Genomic DNA, 21,057 nt, shown 5'->3' on the forward strand with positions numbered 1-21,057 from the left:
CTTCTCTCTCTCGTAATATTGTAGGGTCTTTACTTTACAATATAAAGTGCCTTGAGGTGACTGCTTGTTGTGATTTGGTGCTACATAAATAAAATTTAATTGAACTGAATTAAAACAAGAACACGGCAGCACAGCTTCGGCTCGCAAAGCTGCATCTGAACAAACCACTTCTAGAACAGCATCCTTTGGACAGACTGGAGCAAAGTGGAGATATTTGGCCATTATGCAAAGCATCACGTTTGGAGAAAACTAAACACAGCACAGCAGCACAAACACTGTGACAACAGTGATGGAGGGGTGATGATTTGAACTAAGTCCAGACCTTAACCTGACTGAAATGCTGTGGTAGGCTCTAAAGAGAGCTGTACATAAATGAATGCTTGTTCCTTTAGTGGTTTTAATATTGTGGCTGACTGTGTCAGTATTTTGACACGGTTTTGATAAATATTCCTGTTTGATTTCCAATCCGTTGTGGTGATGTAGAGATAAGATGAGACTAAAGTGCCGATTTTGAGCTTTAATTCAAGGGGTTTAAAGTATTACATTAACGGTTGAGGAATTACAGCCATTTTTATAAACAATCCCCCATTTTCAGAGGCTCAAAAGTAATTGGACACTTGACTGAAGCAGCTTCATAACCAGGTGAGGCCTGTTGAACTTCTGCAGATACACAACATTAACTGTAATACCTGAATAATAAATGGTGCAACTGAAGGCTCAAAAACTAGATAGAAACCAATGAGAGAAGTGGTGTTAAAAGAAATGACTAAACTGATCTTATATACAAGTTTAACTTTAAAGTTTAATAATTATGTAACATTGATAAATTCCATAATTTACTGCTGAAAGTAAAGTAATGTTAACCCTAAAATGACCAATGAAACATTAAAAGAAACAGATGACAAAAAATCTTGCATGTAACAGAGAAAATAGACAAAATTAACTGGTAAAGGTTAAAAGATGTAATTAAATAATGGTTAGGCTAAATTCATGTATAAACTAAAATATTTTAGCTAAGCTATAGATAGTACGAATGTAACTTAAAAGTAACTGATATAATCTGAAAGAATAAAATAGATGAAAACATACAAACTAGATTTAGAAAAGAAAAAAAAAATCTCAATAGTTCCACTAAACTGAAACAAAAACTTGTAATCAGTAGTGCTAATAACAGACTAGAAATTAAACTCTTCAATGGAGGCTTAGCCATCAACTAGATAGAAAATTTATGCACTGTTTGTATTAATTTTGTGACTCAATAATAAAAAGGTTCATGTCCAGCTGGTACTTGAAGAACTGTTTAACTCACCACTTGTGCATCTCCCATCAGCTTCTGCAGACCTAAAAAGTAAATCAAGAATCTCGCTGTGAAACTTCATAAATCAGTTAATTCACAGAGGATGCCAGGACCACAACGTGAGCGTTACCTCATGAAGATGTGACCATTTCCATTTTTGAACAGGTTTTCTTTTTTCACGTTCTCAACAAATGTAACCCGCTTCCTCATGTTCAGTTACAACTCCAGTATTTCCTGTCCATACATCAGAGAGGCTGCTAGCATCTTTATCTGCTCGGTGCGTGCTGCAGCCAGCCGAGCCTATTATAGTGAAATGAATCCAGCCCTGAAATGAGACACTGTCCCAGCGGGTTCCAATTACAGAGCAGAGGTCTAACACACTTGAACCCAGTGTGTCCTCGTCTAAAATGTAAAACACACACAACATCACAAAGTATTCTGTTTACACACTTTATTGAGCATCATGTCCAATATACATTGCATTGACACAAAATGGAAAAACAAACAAAAAAACAAAAAACATACTAACAAAAGAAAAAAAAAGAAAAAAAAAAGAATGGTGTTAGGGTGGATTACCTGGACACACCATTTTCAGAGCATATTGCTTAATGACATTTCAAACGCACTGAATCTGTGCAAATACAGTGAACACCGGTCAGAGGAGGTCATGGTAGGTTAGAAAATTCAGACTTAAAAAGGTAATGTCAACAGCAGTTATGTGATTATCAAGTCTACAGAAATCTACCAACTGTACATGTCACATTCACCCAGAATGTACTACCAATGGTATCCTATTTAAACTCACCCCAACGCCCTCAAACCTGATTGCATGCGCCAAAAGATGGATATAGCTATGTTTCAGTGTCAGTCACAGATCAATACGTTATACAAATTTCACGTCATCATGGCTTAATATTCAGCAACAACATCGATGAGGTGAACAAAAGCCAATGGTTTCCAGACTCCACCCAAACACGCCTGTGTGTGTTTGTAAAAATAAAACCTAAATGCAGGATTGTGTTCAGTCCCCACTTAATTATTCTTTCCTAAGTGGTGAGTTAAGTCTCTGTCAAGGATCACAACCCAGATTTAGTAATTGTGTAAAGGTGATAAATATGCTAATGATGTATGTACCAATCAGAACTCAAGATGTTCACAGAAGAGCACTATCCAACATACTAGCCAAAGTCCTGAAGAGTCTAAGCCTGCGAGTGAATATGAAGCACTAATTGGAAGCCAAATGTGCCACGACAGACAAAGTAAGAATAACTAGCCTAACTCTACAATGGAGCCTTTAAAATCCCCCGTGTTCCCCAACAGATTAAGAACTCAACCACAAACCTGGTCAAATATGCTATCTGTTTAAACTGAGGTAAGCTCAGACGCCAGTTAACCAGTCCACATGCAGAATAATCACAGCTTAGGCTATTTTCACAGTCTGCATTTGCTTGTCCGGGATTTTCAATAGCTTAGATTAAGTGATAAGTATCAGACTTCTTTGTTGACAGGGGAGGAAAGACATGTTAAATTGAACAATCTGGAGCATTAAGCTGATCTTACCGCTTGTTAATCGAGACCCTAGTAAAGTATGATCCTGAGAAGTTGGCACTAACCTCCTGTTACCATAAGCTATGCTTGTGTGAGTCTAATATTAATAAAACAATAACTCTCAAGTTGCTGAGTAAGCCATTCCATTTGCATCCACAGCTAAAAACAATACATAACAGAGCTGTTTGAGGGGATCATGCAGGTTGAGAGTCATGGTTTTGAAACTCTTAGATGCACTGATGCTAAAAGAAAATGCTAACAGAAGGCTTTTTCTCAGAAAATGTAAAGAACATAAGTAGTTCTCAACCTGTCCCTCTAAACGACAGGCAAACTGTGAAGACGTGAAGCCAACAGAAGGCAACAGTGATTCAATGACAGTGTTGAAAATAATCACATCTACGGACAGGGCTGACATTAATCTATTTCAGAATGCAGCAGGGAGGACAAGTGATGACCTAATGACAGGCTTTCGTTTTGCTTTACACAATCTTGACCACTAAATTGCATAAGAAACCTGGTATAAAGTAGAAACTGTTCAGCAGCAGATAAAAAAAGCAAGTTAATTTACAGTAGTGACATATCTTACATCATTATTTTTTTTTTCAAAATAAATTAAATTAAATATACAATTCCAGGTAAGAAACAGGTTAATTTTGCTGGTAGGTTTCTCAAATTGGTTCGTCTGGCGGAAATTGACAACCGTTCACAAAAAACGTGGTTGAAGCCAACCAATTCCTTTGACTGGCAAAACAAGGGGTGCAAAAGCCTTTTGCTGAATTTTTCCCTCTGAAGGCATTTCCTTTAACTGCAACAAAAAAATTAAGTATTATTACTTAGAGAAGCAAGGTATTCCATGCCAGCCTTACTCAGCAGGTGGGTTTGCTTACCCTGGAATTTACAGCTGACTCCTAATCAAATGCCATCTCTTGACTTTTTCTTACACAGCGAGCCACCTTCCTCTTAAATTCTCCATTAGGGTCCTCCCTCCACTCTTTCTGTGGAAGAAGAGAATCAGATTCTTTTACTGATATTTTGAACTGCTGAGATAAAAAGGTGGGATTTCTAGTGTTGAAGCAATGAGATAACTCACTGCAGCATCCACATTAGCTGGTGAATCGCTGTTGGGGTCTGCGAGCATGGAGATAACGCTAATCATGATTGTCTCTACTGTGTGAATCGGAAGCCAGCGCTCCTCAGGCTTTTCATAACCAAACTTATCTTCTCCTGGCTCGTGCAGAATTGAGATGCAAACATCGCCGTTCTTTGCAACTGTGGAGACGAATTTCACACATTTTAAACTCAAAGACCGAGTGACACTTCCAAGTCAATCACGTGGCTCTGTTCAGTAAAAGAGTTTAAAAATCTGCAGAGATCAAGTGATGGCAAAGAAGACTCTAAATGAGTAAAAGATCAAAGAGTGAGAAAGGTGTTTACCATTTGGATGCCAGATTTCAGTGATGAACTTCATCTTTGGCGGCCGCAGTGGATAATCATAGGGAAAGGTTAGGTATGCTTTAAAAAACCCTCCTTCACTGCAGCGGAGAATAAAGAAAAGAGCACAAACACTTGAGAAATGACTAAATTAAATCATCATTTATGTTTCTGAATATATTGACCAAAGACCTTCTTACTTACAAAAGGGTATCTTGTGGACCAATGATCACAACTTCCCATTTATATATGTCATCATCATCTATCAGACCAGCTGAAAAGCCCTCCACGGGGTTCTTATTGAGCTCTGGGAAAACAGAGGAAGAAAGTGTAGAAAGTGTTTTATTCAGTACCAAAGTGAAAACAGAACTGCAGCAATTTCATCAAAGTGACGGGTCTATCACTGGATATATACGCTGGATATATATTTAAGTCAACACCCACAGTGCCTTCTTGTCCAGCTTTGGCAAACTCCTTACAAGGTACACAGCAGGGAGTTCATGATACCAGAAATGATTATACCATGTACTTAACCACAAAAATCCTGTATTAAAAAGTCATTTTAAAATTACAATTACATAAATTACATTATGTTAACTTAAGCGCTGATATAACATTAGCCACTGCAAAGATTTCAGCCTATGGATCATAGTTGAGTTTACAACAGCAATGCCAGTTGTCACAAATAAAATGGTAATGCACATTTCGGGATAACATAAGAAGGTTAATACTGGATGTTGTTGGATGTTGAACTGAAACTCTTTCACCCTGAATTCTTTGAGCAGATCTAGATAGCAGTCATTTAGATACTTTGCTAAATTGCAAGTATTTCCGCCCTTGGTCTGTAAAATGATAGCATCGTTTGCATGCTGCCTTTTGTGAATCAATTATCACCCAACTCTTAGTGCCTTTCTTATCACTGAGCTGGGGTGGAGCTTTCATTGCAGCTGCACTTCCACATGTAGTTTTTGCTGTGCCCACCCTCACTCTCACCCCACCCCACCACACCCAAAGGGGGAAAAAATTAAACAAACAAACAAAATTTAAAAAAAGAAAAAAAAGTACCATTGTACTTTCAGAATTTTGGTATCATTACAGTTAGCTATGGTGACACACACACACACACACACACACACACACACACACACACACACACACACACACACACACACACACACACACACACACACACACACACAGCAGAGTACACAAGTAAAAAGGACACTGAAAAAAAAAGTCGCAGCCAAATATCTCAGCTTAATATAGAACATAACCTGGAACGATGAACCACAAGACGCAACTGATACACCGATAAGTCGACCAAACTCTGGTTTTTCAAAAAGGTCACAACAGCAAATTTAGGCTAATAAAACCCTCCAGAAATAAACTAGCTATTCTGACAAACACACTGCATTTACTTTCTGAGGAAAATAAGTCTGTGCTGGAGTCTCTGACACTCATTTGGTAGGTATCATGTGAACCACAAGGGTTTTTTCCCCCCCCCATTTTGTTTGCCTGTGCTGCACACATTTCACTGTCAGGCAACTCCAATATCTCTAAATTCAAAAACAACAGGTGACTAAAATTAATCAGCAGCAAATATCATATAAACTGAACCGGGCTGATTGAATTTTCCTGAGTCACTGATAAAGTTTTCAGGCCCACACAAAGCATTCTGACCAATATCACAATTTTTCATACTGCAACCTGATGTAGTAGGCATGGCATGTGCTCGAAGCACTCTTTTAACCTTGGTGTACATCAGTATAGGAAATGACAAATGGATCATTCTTACACTCTGGATTTATGAGAGCAGCCAGCTGTTAAGCACTGAAGAAACAGAAACATTACTTTCCCTATCCCTCCATTTCACCTTATGGTAAAACCTTAATAAAACTTTCTGCATCTGCGAATGCACTAGGCTCCATGTCTTATAAAAATGACAGTAAACGCGAGGGTCCGTGCAAACATCCATATGCCTGCCAATTTTTTGTTAAAGTGTGGACTTGTCCACAGAGAATTCACATTACAATGCACCAACTACACATTCACCCCAAGGCAATGGACTTCCTGCAAACTTCAAATAACAGGAATAACTACTTGACCACTCTGTCTGCGTCTGTAACAAAGTATAATCAAGGTTTAAAGGTTAAAAGGTAATTTTGCAATAAATTTGTCAACTTATATAAAGTTAAAGTGGACCTGCTAGGGTTTTTCTTTTCATGTCATATACTGATACAGTGGTGGATACTCATAATTAAGATGACTGAATTAAGTCAGCATTCTGTACAAATAATCAGGCTTCACACTGATCTAATTGCTCAATTTTAGGCAATTTCTTTTCTATTCTTAGCTCTGTGTGATGTCATTGAAAGGGCATATAACTAAAAAATTTAAGAGTGGCAGACAATCAAGGCAAAAATAAATAATTAGAATAAGTGGAACAAAGAAAGGGGAGCTAAATAAATCAAAATTACAAATACGGAAAATAGAACAATAGGTTACCCTTTTATTTATAGTTGTGTAATGCTGAAAATTCAACCCATAAATTTTCATTTGAACAGATTGTTTAGAGAAATCGTGGTGTCCAAAAATAATAAAGACAGTTGATATGAATCACTGACTTGAAGAGAAGAACCGAATCAAACACTGTCAGTGAATCATATTCCCACACACAGAGAAGCCAGTGTTTGCATGCTACAGTCAGTTGATACAAAATACTAAGTCACTTGCACAACTGGGTGCTGTCATTTTAATACCACATGCCACATACACAGAATAATACACACAAACTTGTGTTTGTCACAAGCTACACTGGACTCACAAAATGTGTTACTTTAGCTAAATGGATCACTTTGGCTGCAGTGTACAGCTGGGGAAACACTAAATTAATAGCATGATTAACACTATACATTTTCTGAGATGTTGACTTTTATATTTTTGTGATGCAGCTCTGATTTTGTCACCTGATAGCAAAAGCTGCATGAAGTTCTTTTTCTTTGTTAGAGTTTGTAGTTGCAGTAAATATTAATTCTTACTGGCCCTATGTTAAAATTAGACCACTGTCCGTCTATTAAAATTCATTATTGAATTACAGCATAAAAGTCATTAAATGAATAGCTGCACATCACTCATGCTGAGGCCTTGGTTTCCTGTCACTGATGAACAGGAAAGAACTGGAATGCACCGCAGCTGCAAACCAAACTTTACACCATGGCTTTTAGAGATTCATCAGATCCGTGTGTCATTAACAGGACCCGTTAGTAATAAAACCAGCTATGACTCTGAAAATAAGTCAGCAGAAGAACAATAAGAGTTTCAGAACTGAGGGCTTGAATACTAATTCACATTTCCTTGGGCGATACAGTCTGAGGCTGAAAGGTTAGATACTGTCTCAAATGGCTTTATCATTGATTTGTAATTTCAATCAAGTGGTTACTGATGTATTAGTATACTGATCTATGAAATGCCTGCGGTGCATACCGTTATGATTAACAATGCTGAAGTGTTTAGAGCAGATGAGTGCCTGGCTGATTATTCCTTTGTTCCTTTAGCTAACTAATGCCCAACTAGCAAGCTAGCTAGGTTGGTCCTGCGATGTGTTGTTTCTGATGTTATTCGAGTTCAGTATACTTCCAAATTATGTATTTATTCCCAACATAGGTGAGCCACTCAAAGCGGATTAGCCACACACTCAACTGCACTGATAAAGGAATCCATTACGCTGTTCGGCTAGCATTCTGAGCTTATTTCTATTGCGTAAATACAGATTTGCGAAGCCACAAAAAAAGCTAACGTTAGCTGCTAGGTATGGAGCCTTTACATCGGGTATATTTGTCTATAGTTTTACACTGATATTACCTGCCAGTTGTTTTCGAAGAAGTAATGCTGATTGTTCGGTCATGGTACGCGCGCAGTTGGAAAAAAGCACTCTGTGTAGACAAACACTTTACGAAGAAAGGGGCTAAAGCCGAACAAACCGAGCTGGGATCTTAACGCTGCCGTGCCTGCTGCTGCTTTCCCTGTGTGTTTTGACACAAGCCTTAGCTGTGCGCATGCGCGCCTGCGGTTGGCTGTGTGTTGATGCGTGGCTTCAAGGCAGCGTTTCTTCAAGCTAAATCAACAAACACCAAATTGGAAAACTGTATTGGCCTGTTTCTGTAGCAGAATTATTTGCCAGTAGGTGCGTGGAGAGATGTGTAGCTGTGTTTCAGTAAAACTATAAGCTGTACGAATAAGACTGGTCAGTGTATACCAAAACCGCCCCCAATGCTGCGTTAAGATTTGGCATTGGAGGTCAGCTCTCAGGGAGACTCTGATTGTTAGTGTGTTTCAGCAAAGAACTCCTGTGTTCTTGTGTGGTTTGTGTGTGTTCTTGTGTGGTTTGTAGTGTTACTGAAATGTATTAGGTTGTGGTTCTAGCAGTCTTAATTACAAGTCCAGCCTGGATATTGGTTGACCGATTGTCAGAGGACATTGGAGAATCACATGAGATGAACATCATTTAGAAATGTGTTTGTTTAGGTTCTCAGTCGACAAGTTAAGTTTTTTTTTAAACCTTTCACACCAAAGTTACTACATTCCTCAGTGACAGCAATACTTATGAGGTCTTAAGCCAAGTCCCACCCAGACCCACTGTTAGCAGTATAAAATCAGCAACCAAAAACATTTCCAAGCACCTCGCCACCATCTTAGCTCTACTTGTATGTAACACATCCCATCACACAGAAAACTCCACTGACTTCACAAACAAGGTCCTCAAACTTACACTGAATCCAAATGAAACCGCTGAATCCAGATGTGGTTTCACTTTTCACTTGCATACCTACAACTGAGGCAGTGACGACGGTCAGAAACAACAATGGCAAGACAGCTCCTTACACAACAGAACCAGCTTTACCCTTGTTCAGATGTGCACGCTGTTATGTGTCCTACAACCACATATTTCACATACAACAGGGGCTTCCACAGGCAGGATAAGACTCAGCTGTACATCTGAACCTAAAGGATAAAAGGCACTCTTTTAAGGATGCCAATGTTCACATTTTGGACCGGGAAGACAGGTGTTTGAAAGAGGAGTAAAAGAAGCCATCTATGTCCACTGTGAATGACCATCATTGAACAGAGGTGGTGGCTTATGACACCAGCTGTCACCTACAATGCAGTCTTGAGATCCCTTCACAGGTGCCTCAACCCCCACTCACACCTTACTTCAGGTGACCTCAATAGCTCACATGATAGGATGGGGTAAAGTCTCACAGTGGTTTCACTGGAAACCCCTGATTATGATGACCCATGACTTTTTTCACACTTTGAGTCGCGTGATGATGCACAATAGCAGGTCAACAACCACCTCCAAAGGGGGCAAATAATCCCCACTGGGGTTTAATTACCTGGGAGTCTCCACCTTTTGGTTTTAGAACTGAAGAATCCTCTTGGATAAGAGGTGAAACATCTTCAAGAAATTTAAAGAAGTCCAGTCGCCTTTTGTTCAAGCTCTTGAGCTCTTGTTTGGAGCTAGAAGGTTGTAGTAATTTAGAAATAGTGTCAGCTCATTGCTTGGATGAACCCTACAAAATTAGGGCCATCTGGTAAAATGGGCCATTTAAGGTTTGAGCATCGTAGCCTTTTAAGCATTAACAATGACTGCAGATCGTTTCAAACTGTAGCCACAGCGGTACTTGACAGTATTTGATTTTATTGGTCTGAGGTTTTGCACTTTTTCACATTTTCCCTTCTAAGTCTGTCTGTATGTGTATTGTCCATCTTCTTGTGCGCTCAACAGTGTGTGCATGTTAATATGCATATGTGTGCAAACATACAAAAAGCAAAGTCATGCACACATAAGCTCATATTCACTGGAAAAGGGGGAGGGTTAAAGAAAAGTGATAGATGTATTAGATGATGAAGTAATGTTAAACTTTTCAGTACAATCAGTATGTTGAAAAGAAACCGTGAGTAGTTAGAGGAGAGGATGAGGGGAACTTTAAAGTTGACACAGGCCAAAAAGCAAATATATAATTTCTCGTGAGGTTGAAATTGATGGTTTAATCCAATTTAAATGCAAAGTTACATTGTTATACTATTAAATTTATCTCAAAATTAATCCAGTTTTATCAGAAATGTCTCTCTTTCACTTTGCAGTTTGACTCGCCTTTTCACCTGAACACTTGTCATATATACATGGGACAGCTAATGTTTCAAAAACTGCAGAGCCTGAACAATTATTTATTCCATCAATTCAACACAGAAACAGTCCTTATTAATGATATAAACACAATTAAATGTCACACTTAGTTTTTTCTTAGTGTCCCAAGTAATTAACCATCAAGTGCCCCAATTCACCTGAGTTCACCCAAGTACTCTCATCATTGTCTGCAGCGCCTGTAGCAGAGCAGCTGTGCTTATTCAAGTGGTAACTTTATGATCAGCTGCTAAGTACTTTATTAAATACACTGCTTTAAAGTTAATGAAAACGTCACAGTTTCCCTTTTAAATACAACTAAAGTACTGAGTGTGTGTGTGTATATATATATATATATATATATATATATATATATATATATATATATATATATATATATATATATATATATATATATATAAATCAGATACTATATTAAGCTCACAATCCTTCCTAAATGTCTGCATCAGCACGAGCCCCAAAACCCAGTATCAGCTGGGCTTTCGCATCAAAGAGGACCTGTTGTGCTCCGTTTCAGCTCCATGTTTTTGTTCTTGTACTCTACTAAAATAGCTCTTCGTCATTCGCAGTTCAAAAATAATCCTCATTCGTCTTATACCGGGCCTCACTGCTTCCCTTATCATCTTTCACCCTCTGTCTAAAAATGAGCACTTAGAGCACTCCGAAGCCTGATGCTTTGACTCATATTATTACTGTTCTATTAGGGACAATGTAAAGGGTTTTAAAGCATTATAATCATATAATGTATTTTTTCTACAAAGTGTTTTATTAACGTGTTTTGAGAAAATGTGCGAGTGTTTAGGTTATAGTTGCTGTCCCAACTTGAAGCTAAATTTCCAATTCATTTAAAAACAGTGCTGCAGCAAAAAAACAAACAACAACAACAACCCCCCCCCCCCACAAAACACCCCCGCCCCCCGCCAAAATAAATAAATAAATAAATAAATAAATAAATGAAAGCCGGAACAACAGAAAACAAAACAAACCGCGATGCATTCCTGCTATCGGGACATGTGAGAATCAACAAATTTCGTTTTTGGAATAAGTGAATAAAGACGACTTGGTTTTCTGTAAAATATTACTTCTTATTTATTATTCCTAAAATAAAAGTAAATTAGATTAAATACTTATTTTACTCAACATCACTGATTTCGTAGCCGTTTTGTATTTGAAAGGGTTTACAAACTACGAGGTTTTGAAAAGCATTTAAAGGCAGCACTATGCGGAAGGAGGGTTAGCCGTTGGGTGTCTTGTTTAATACATCAGATGCTAGCTAACTTTAGCTGTTCCGGAGCTCAAACTTTTAACCTGAGGCTGAAACCTACAGCAAGCTCTCCAGATAATCGAAAATGAATGTAATAGATCATGTGCGGGATATGGCTGCAGCAGGCCTTCACTCTAATGTCCGAATAGTGAGCAGTTTGTTGCTGACGATGAGCAACAACAATCCGTAAGTCGTGTCTGAGCGGGAGCCGTCTATTTCCCGAAGAGTGCTTTCCAACACCAGTGTTTTCGTGGGAGCGATAACTCCCAAGCTAGCTGGTCAACAACGGCCAACGTTATTAATTCTAACGAAGGTTTTGCTTAGATAGTCAGCCCAGGGAAGGATGTTAATGCGAGTGCAGTTTGAATTAAATTGCATACAGTGTATGTATTTTCCACGATATAGTCATATCTAGAAACGCATAGAGTTCACGGTGCTGCTATCAAGTAGCTTGAAGTTGAGCTAGTATTGTATTAGAGACACATAATTTACTTATTCTCAATTGTACTTAAAAACTGAGGCTACACCGTTAAAGATGCGGTATAGACCAACAGTAGCTTCTCCTCATAGGCTTTTCATCTTGTGTTTTGTTCATACTGAGGACGATTTTTATGTGCATATATATGTATTTGATTTTCAGATGTTCTGGTCTTTTTTTTCCTCCTCAGTCTGAGCTCTGTCTTTTTTATGTGTGTGTTTTGAATTGTAGAGAGTTGTTCTCGCCGGCTCAGAAGTACCAGCTGCTGGTTTACCATGCTGATGCTATCTTCCATGATAAAGAGTATCGCAATGCTGCCTGCAAATACAGCATGGCTCTGCAGCAGAAGAAGGTGCTCAGCAAAACGTCAAAAGTTCGCACTTCTGCTGGTGGAGCCGCTTCTACCATACAGGCACAGGTACGTTACAAACCAACTGAGAGCTAAAAAAACGAATTTGCAAACACACACACTCACATTAAACATCCATACATTTCAGTTTCAACAGATTGCACCTATGATTAAATAGTAATAAAAATGTAATTAAAATGATGCAGATCTTAACCATGTTTGCTTAAGTGAGGCCCGTAGTCCTGGTTTCTGTAATGTTCACGTGTGGTTCCCAAGGCTTGTCTCTAGCACTATAGGTTAGTCTTTCCAATCCAATCCAAAGGTCCTTTATCCACAGTGGGAATATCCGCACGCATATCCAGCATAGCGTGATGCTCTCCTGGCTTAAAGAGTCTGAAATTCAGTAGTTTTGTTTGATTTTGTATTTGTATAAAGTTCTTTGGATATATTCGGAATTGAACATTTATGATGTTGAACACCCAACAAACATTTTAACCCCCCCCCCCAGAGTGTTGGACATTACCATAGTCAGTGAAGGGTGCTTTTCTCAAACATTTAATACAGACATTTGATGAAGTTTGACAGATGTTATGTAGATCCTCATCAGCCATTTTACTGTATTAAGGTCATTTGAATAATGTATTTGTCTGCTTTTGTGCAGTTTTTTAAAATAATGTTTCCAATAGGATTTTACAACTTCATGGACACTAAAATCTAATTTTACTTGCGTTTTCAGTGCACGCACAACCTTAACCTAAGGCTTTCACCCTGCCCATGATTTAAAGCTTAAAATTTTTTAAGAGTAATTTCAGATAAATCAACACAACTCGGGAAATCACCATATCCAAATCTGATTTTATTACATGATAATGGTGTTAGGTGAAAAGTATTCTTTTTGCCTGCTTTTCAGTGTAACCCCTTCAGTGCTGAGTGGGCGATGCCCACTTGCTGGGAGGCCTGAGCACTAAAGCACCTTTACTCCTGATGATCTTGAGTGCTACTGAAGATGTTTTGACAATTGCAAATGATAGGCCATATGGGTTATCTATGCAGCTGGCAAAAAAAGCAAAAATTAGTTGGTCCTTCATGCAGATCTTCAGCAACACCACCTGGATTCACTCCATTTATTGATTTTTGTCCTGTAAGGAGGTCAGTAGCTCACAGCTTCTTACAGATCCCACTGATTTCTTTATTGCCATTTAATCAATACTGGATGGGTATTATAAAACATCAAAAAGAATTATGGGTACACTCAGCAGATTAAAAAAAACATGGTCACTGACCTTTAGGCCACACCTCCAAAATCTGCTTACACTCAAGGCTACTCAAACATATAAAGATACATTAATATGTCCTAGTTTAGTTTCTATCAAACAGTCTATGGGTATTCCGTGCCTGTGGTCGCTCTCTCTTTGTTTTTTTGTTTTTTAGAAGCTATCTTGTTCAGAAGCTGTTGGTCTTCCTGGTTTTAACATATTAAAATTTGTTCCATCACTTCCTATTTCAGGATTACCCTTTTCTAATGCTGAACTTATCTGATCATGATCTTACAGAGTTGTTGTTAATCACCTAGTTTCTAGGAATTAGGCCATTTAAGATGAGGTTACTGGTTCATTAGTGACATCAGTGCTATAGCATTTCATCAGTGACCTTTGATGAGTACAGCAGTTACTTGCTCAATCTGCATGAATTGCATGTACAGATACTTTCAGCTGTGCTTCAGTATGCAGCGTAAATTTCGTGGTGGTGGATGTGTGTCCAGGCCTGCAATGGCTCCTGCTCTGGGGAACGATTTATGCCTCGGCCCAGCGATGAGTCCAGCAGTGATTGTACTCTCCGGCCTACTTCCTAGAAACTGGGTGATTGACAGTATTGATTAAATGGCAATAGAGAAATCTGTGGGATCGCTAAGAAGACATGAGATGCTGACCTACTTACAGGACCAAAATCAATGACTGGAGTGAACCTAGGTGGTGCCGCTGCAGATTTGCATGAAGGCCCCACTTCATGCCAGTTGAATAGAGAACACTAGGTTCACTAGGTTTAACTGTTCAGGTCAAACACAAAATTTCAAGAGTTTAGAAGAAGTTGCTGAGGTTTCATTAATCTTCTCAAATTTTGCACAATTTTTAACCAAACACTCCAAGAAAATATAACTGGTTTGGGGCAAAAAAATCATTCTAAAATCCATACAAGCAAAGTTTGACAGGAATGATGGACTAATATTGTTTCACAATTAAAAAAAAATAAAAAATAGAAAATAACACTTGCTTGTCAAAGACAAACGTGTTACATTGTGTAATCCATATAACCTATCTTTTCATCTCAAGGTGAAATCTCAAGATAAGCAGGGGTAAAGGTGGTTAAGAGCTCAGACATCCCAAAAAGTGGGCCTTGCCCATTTGGCACTGAATGGGTTAATCTGAAAACGAGGCATAACATTTTCTTTTTATCACCTAACACTATTATAATGTAATATAATCAGATTTGGAGATGGTGATTTCCCAAATTGTGCTGATTTCATGCTGTTCTTATCTGGAGCTACTCTTTAATGGCGAGACATTTTTAAATGTCCTGCAGCACCATTTAAAAATCCAGAACACTGACTTAGCTGGCTGGGATGGCTGGCAATAATGGAATAATATTTATCTTCAATGAATGTTGTCTTTCAGAGTTTGCCTTCAGAAATTGAGGTAAAGTACAAAATAGCTGAATGCTACACCATCCTGAAACTGGATAAAGATGCCATTGCAGTGCTCGATGGGATTCCATCCAGACAAAGGACTCCAAAGGTACAGTGCTGTTCACGCGGTTACCAGTCACTGTTTGTTGCAGTAGAAACTGTGCGACTTCAAAGAGCTGCTTTAGGCTTCTAGAAATACATCACACAGTGGACTAAATAATGGATGAGCCTGCAAGTTTAGGGGTTGTAGTAATACAGTAGTAGTTGTTTTTAAGGTAAAGGCTCCTTATAAGTAAAGATTAGAAGTGGAAACATTTTTTGCAAATAATTAGAAATAGTGTGACAGTTGCAGCTTGAAGCAAAACACTGAAATGTAGCAGGCTTACATTTGTTAGTCGTTTTGGTTTTCATAATATGCTACAGGGTCAGTTCGAAGAACAGAAGTTATTAATTGAAACCAGAAATGACCAAAATAGATTCTGACCCCTGAATTCTGGCAAATTCAGCCCCACACGAGGGGTAGACACTCATACTCAGGGCTTTTCACTGTACAACTCGACCTTTTCACAACACAACTGATGGTCTCAAACACATTAAGAGGGCAAGACATTCAAGAAATTAACTCTTGCCAAAGCACAGCTGTTAACTGAAAGCATTTCCAGGTGACTACCTCATAAAGCTGACTAAGAAAATGCCAAGATGTGCATTTTTTTTATTTTTTATTTTTTTGGTGCAGTACCTTGAATAAGGTGTAGTGATTACATTTTTTTTCATTGTACTCTTCCTTGCCTCAGATCAACATGATGCTAGCTAACCTGTACAGGAAAGCTGGACAGGAACGGTCTGCTGTGACGAGCTACAAAGAGGTCCTCAGACAGTGTCCCCTTGCCTTGGATGCAATCATTGGTATGATTGGTCACGTAGACACCATAATCCAAAAAGCAACATTTCATCTCTCATGATGCTTGTACCTGCAGTGCTTTTCTATATGAGCGTTGCTTTTAAAACTACTCCTTGGACTCAGTGTCTCAGTTACTCCAATAATCAATGAAAAATGTGTTTTTCTTGCAGGCCTTCTCTCTCTGTCAGTGAAAGGAGCTGAGGTGGCATCCATGACTATGGATGCGATTCAGAGTATCCCCAACCTTGACTGGCTCTCTGTTTGGATCAAAGCGTATGCCTTCATTCATGCAGGAGACAATCAAAGGGCTATTAACACCATTTGGTGAGCAGTGCATTAATGGTTTGGACACAGTGACTGAATATTGCAAGACATGTGTTGTGACAGTCTCATTTCCTCCCTGAAATGCTGTCTCAGCTCTTTGGAGAAGAAGTCTCTTTTGCGGGACAACGTGGATCTCCTGGTCAGCCTGGCAGATGTTTATTTCAGGGCAGGTGACACCAAAAATGCAATTCTCAAATTTGAACAAGCCCAGATGCTGGACCCTTACCTCATCAAAGGTGAGTTACAGGAGAGGCGGACTTCTTACACTTTGTGATTGACTGCCCTAGCATCTATTGCACAGTTACACATGTATTTTGTAGTTCATTTTGTAGTCAGTATTATTATCATAATCTGTACTTTACACAATTCTAAGCAGCACTTTAAAAAAAAAAAAAGACTTGGGGACATGCTGTTTGCTCTTGCAGGAATGGATGTTTATGGCTACCTGATGGCCCGTGAGGGACACCTGGAGGATGTTGAAGTCTTGGGAGGTCGATTATTCAATATATCTGACCAGCATGCTGAACCGTGGGTGATCTCTGGGTGAGGGTCCTCTGCGTAGTCTCAGGTTTTTCATACAAAATGTGTTTTGTGCAATATCAGTGTCTTATGTTTTAAACTTTTGAATTTGTGTATGTTGTTCAGTTGTCACAGTTTTTATAGCAAGCGTTACTCCCGGGCTCTCTACCTGGGGGCCAAGGCCATCCAGCTGAACAGCAATAGTGTGCAGGCACTCCTGCTGAAGGGGGCAGCGCTGAGAAACATGGGACGGGTTCAGGAGGCCATCATTCATTTCAGAGAGGCCATGCGTTTGGCACCCTGCCGCCTTGACTGCTATGAAGGCAAGTTTATGTTTTAACTTTCTCTTTCTCTTTGTGGTGCCTCAGATCATTTTTGTTCCGCTTGCATTAACTGAAGTATTAATGACTCCAGGCCTGATCGACTGTTATCTGGCATCCAATGGGATTCGTGAGGCTATGGGGATGGCTAACAACATCTATAAGACTTTAGGAGCCAATGCGCAGACTCTGACCATCCTTGCCACAGTGTGTCTGGAAGACCCGGTGACTCAGGAGAAAGCTAAAACCCTTCTAGACAAAGCTCTGGCCCAGAGGCCTGACTACACCAAGGCTGTGGTCAAGAAGGCTGAACTCCTCAGTATGTACAAACAAAACCCAAACTAATGACTTCTGTTTTTCTCCATTGCACAACAAGGTTTCCCAACAAGTAAATCTATGTATGACAAGTAAAAGTATGCAGTCACAGCTATCAGGACATGTGAGAATCAACAAATTTTGAATAGAATAGTTTTCTGTAAAATAGACTGTGATTTTAGTGTTTCAGCAAACAACTCAATGGGTTTTTTTTTTTTCCTCTTTTGATAAGTACAGATGGCTTTTGTGAAGATTTATACTAATTGATTTTCATTTATTGTGTTGTTTATTGTTGTAATTAGTTAAGGAGAAAAAAATAAGCTCCACATAAAAATGAGGTCAAAATTTTTTGTTTATTTTTTATTTCTTCTTTTGAAGGCCGGGAACAGAAATATGAAGAAGGGATCGCTCTCCTGCGGAATGCCTTGGCCAATCAAAGTGACTGTGTCCTGCACAGGATGCTGGGAGATTTCCTGGTGGCTGTCAATGATTACCAAGAAGCCATGGACCAGTACAGTATAGCGTTAAGGTAAACACTGATTATCAGTCATGGGAAAATATTCATCTATATGTTGTCAGAAAATCTGGTATTCCCCCACTTCACGGTATGGGTACTAAAGCACAAGATTTTTATTTCTTTGTTTTTATTTGTAACACTGTCTGGTTTTCTGCCTTAAGCCTGGATCCCAATGACCAGAAATCGCTAGAAGGTATGCAGAAGATGGAGAAGGAGGAAAGCCCCACAGACGCCACAGTGGAGCTGGAGGGCGATGACATGGAGGGCAGCGGAGAGGACGGCGATCTTGAGGGCAGCGACAGTGAGGCAGCTCAGTGGGCTGATCAGGAACAGTGGTTTGGTATGCAGTGACTCCGGACGACTGGCGGACGCTCTGTCAGTATCACGCGGCAGCCCACGGGAAGCATTCAGCCATGAGGGCCGCCAAACAGAACAAGACCGAAGTAGTTGTACCGCATGTTTAATCTCACGTGATCAGAGGTTGTTGCCAAGTGATGTTACCAAATTTAAAGACAACACAGTTGGGCATGAAATTCAAGAATTAGTCTTTGTACCACTGGATGAACTGATGCTCGACGTTGCAGTACAGCTACAGGAAGACACGAGAGCTTTTATTAAGATGCAGAACTCCAGTCATTTTTGGCCTAATGCTGTTTCCCATCATTCTGACGATCTTGACAGCTTCACTCTGAGGTTACCGCGAGCCTCGTAAAACTAGGAGAGACCCAAAGTTCCTAATTAAATTATCTTGTATATTTCTCCACACTTACTGCCTGCCAGGCTGTGCAAAATACACCACAAAGCCATGTTTAAAAAAAAAAGAACATCTGTGTATTTGAAATTGCATTTGATTCCTCCTTTTATCCTGCATTCAGGGGTTGTTCCCAGGAAAGATGGATGCAAGTAAATAATCAGCTGATGGTTTGCCAGGAAACTGAGATTAAGTTAAAAAAAAAAAAAAATGACTGGAGTTAATTGGGACTTTTTTTCTTTTTTTGGACACACATTTACCACAAAGGAGGTGCTGGGTGGGTGTCGAAAGTGTCACAATAAAGGTCACAAATATACCAGAAAAGTGACAGTAAATTTCTGCTGCTTTTTAAAACATATTGAATGAATTTGTGAAAACTTGATTTTGTGTCATGTAATATACCTGGTGTGTGCATGTGTGCGCGCGTGTTGTCCATTAGCTCTTCGTTCTGTATAAAAAAAAAAAAAAAACGTAACTTGGGACGTTTTACTTTATCATTTCAAAACAAATCTTTATAGTATTTTGTACATATTTTTAAAATGTATAATAAAATAATGAAACGCTCACTTGACATGCATGTAGCGTTTTGGCCGGTCCTGTATTCATAAAGGGTCGCCACCGCAGGTAGCTCGACATATTTGTTCTGGCAGAGTTTTGTACCAGATGCCTTCATGACAACATCCAAGTGATTTGTGTTGCCTCCTACTTGACATGCACGTAGCTGTTTCTAAAGTCATCCAATAATTCTGAACATAAGTACAAATCTTTTTAAAACTCCACTTGATTATAACTTCTTACTGGGTGACACACGAGCATTTAAGCTGATTACTCCCCACAAAAAGCAGCCTGAAGTCAGGCTGAACTGAGGCAAAAAAGAATTTGCCAGAATGCATCTGGCATTTACTATGTGATGTTAAAATTTCCCAGAGGCCCCTCAGACCCCTGTTTTGTGTCACCATAGCCATGGTTTCCTAAAAATGATCCTCAAGCACAGATCTGTGACATCTCTGGCACTAATCTTGCTGAAAAAGCATATCAGCTTTTTATTTATTTATTTGTAATCAGTGCCTTAATCCACCGTTCAGTGTGAGGAGTGAGGTGCAATCATGGCTCAAACGTGAGCATTCATGGACCCACAATTAAGACTGAGCAAACAGCCGCATTTCTGCAGGAAAACGAGAGACTGCTGCCTTATTTTGAAAATCCCAGCAGCAGCTTCTGCTCTCTGCTCCAGCTGTGCTGTAATGGGAGGGCTTTGGAACAAAGGGAGTATTGGGGCTGGATTAAAAAAAGAAAAAAAGAACTGGGGATCTACCTCTCCCATCTCTCTCTCCACCAGACTTCTTACTTGCTGACAGACTGACTAAACCAAAATTTAGCTTTCAGTTTCCTTCAGCCACTTCCCAGAGTGGGTTTGCCAATTTCAATGTCTTTTTTTTAATTTATAATGTTTCAGTTTAGCTGTGGTCTGTTTTGCTTTTTGTTATGAGCTTGATGGTGGTTTTCACATTTAAGAACTTCACGTCAAATATTAGGCCACGGTACAAAGGTTTGACTCACAGTGCTTAAGACTCAAATATTTGCGTCAGTGTGTTCCACACATTTGTCCAAAATGACAAGAAATCTAAAATTACACACAGTTTGAGCTACTTTTGTAGGTACACAATATCTTTTTAGTTAACCTTTCTAAAGCCTAGTTTTTAATTTTTTTTATGCCATAAAAATAAAATGTTTTTTCTTACTTTTGGCCTTTAGATTGGTTTTATTTTAATGAACAGCCCTGGAACAGATACACGGACATTTCTTGGTTTCTCAGTGAGATGGGAAGCTGAGCTGAAGCACACTAATTCACTGTGAAACAAAACAGCTATAATGTATATTAGAATCACTTTAGAAAATAAGATGTAATTAAACAAAGCTTCAGACAGCCTCATTAACAAATGAAATGTGGATCATTCCTAAAAAAAAAAATCATCTCATAGGCATGTTATTACTTCTGAGCACATCTTTTCTGAAGTCAAATGGGACCCACAGTAAGCTGACAGTCCTGTTGCTGGAACCTCTGTGTAGTTTTCAGCAGGTGAAACTGTGGCTTCATAAACCACTCCTGTGTTTTCAGCTGCTTAAAACACACACACACACACACATGCAGTCA

At 39.1% G+C, this 21,057-nt stretch overlaps 2 protein-coding genes across 2 annotated transcripts; one reads left to right on the forward strand and one right to left on the reverse strand.

Annotated features, from left to right (window-relative positions):
• Nucleotides 1-1,733: 1,733 nt before the first annotated feature.
• Nucleotides 1,734-8,304, reverse strand: LOC115786053 (ubiquitin-conjugating enzyme E2 G1-like). Its single transcript, XM_030738063.1, has 6 exons — nt 8,138-8,304; nt 4,481-4,583; nt 4,280-4,377; nt 3,936-4,114; nt 3,733-3,840; nt 1,734-3,650 (listed from the first exon to the last, which is right to left on the reverse strand). Exons 1-5 carry the CDS (start codon nt 8,178-8,180, stop codon nt 3,754-3,756), a joined length of 510 nt encoding a protein of 169 aa, XP_030593923.1. The 5' UTR covers nt 8,181-8,304; the 3' UTR covers nt 1,734-3,650; nt 3,733-3,753.
• Nucleotides 8,305-11,708: 3,404 nt separating this feature from the next.
• Nucleotides 11,709-20,052, forward strand: anapc7 (anaphase promoting complex subunit 7). Its single transcript, XM_030736984.1, has 11 exons — nt 11,709-11,931; nt 12,455-12,641; nt 15,245-15,364; nt 16,050-16,161; nt 16,327-16,480; nt 16,574-16,716; nt 16,906-17,023; nt 17,126-17,322; nt 17,414-17,638; nt 18,013-18,163; nt 18,313-20,052. The coding sequence occupies exons 1-11, from the start codon at nt 11,831-11,833 to the stop codon at nt 18,500-18,502; spliced, it is 1,698 nt and encodes a 565-aa protein (XP_030592844.1). The 5' UTR covers nt 11,709-11,830; the 3' UTR covers nt 18,503-20,052.
• The last annotated feature ends 1,005 nt before the right edge of the window (nt 20,053-21,057 follow it).

This window comes from Archocentrus centrarchus, chromosome 9, assembly GCF_007364275.1.
Source record: "Archocentrus centrarchus isolate MPI-CPG fArcCen1 chromosome 9, fArcCen1, whole genome shotgun sequence".
In the NCBI taxonomy this organism is placed as follows: Eukaryota; Metazoa; Chordata; class Actinopteri; order Cichliformes; family Cichlidae; genus Archocentrus; species Archocentrus centrarchus.

What these genes read in the sequence shown, in the direction of transcription:
- LOC115786053 (XM_030738063.1), bottom strand. Translation starts at nt 8,180, where the DNA reads ATGACCGAACAATCAGCATTACTTCTTCGAAAACAACTGGCAG. An exon ending in GGTCCACAAGATACCCTTTT is followed by an intron (nt 4,378 to 4,480) that starts GTAAGTAAGAAG and finishes TCTCCGCTGCAG; the next exon opens with TGAAGGAGGGTTTTTTAAAG. An exon ending in TGAAATCTGGCATCCAAATG is followed by an intron (nt 4,115 to 4,279) that starts GTAAACACCTTT and finishes TCGTCTCCACAG; the next exon opens with TTGCAAAGAACGGCGATGTT.
- anapc7 (XM_030736984.1), top strand. Translation starts at nt 11,831, where the DNA reads ATGAATGTAATAGATCATGTGCGGGATATGGCTGCAGCAGGCCTTCAC. An exon ending in CTTCTACCATACAGGCACAG is followed by an intron (nt 12,642 to 15,244) that starts GTACGTTACAAA and finishes GTTGTCTTTCAG; the next exon opens with AGTTTGCCTTCAGAAATTGA. An exon ending in CCAGACAAAGGACTCCAAAG is followed by an intron (nt 15,365 to 16,049) that starts GTACAGTGCTGT and finishes TCCTTGCCTCAG; the next exon opens with ATCAACATGATGCTAGCTAA.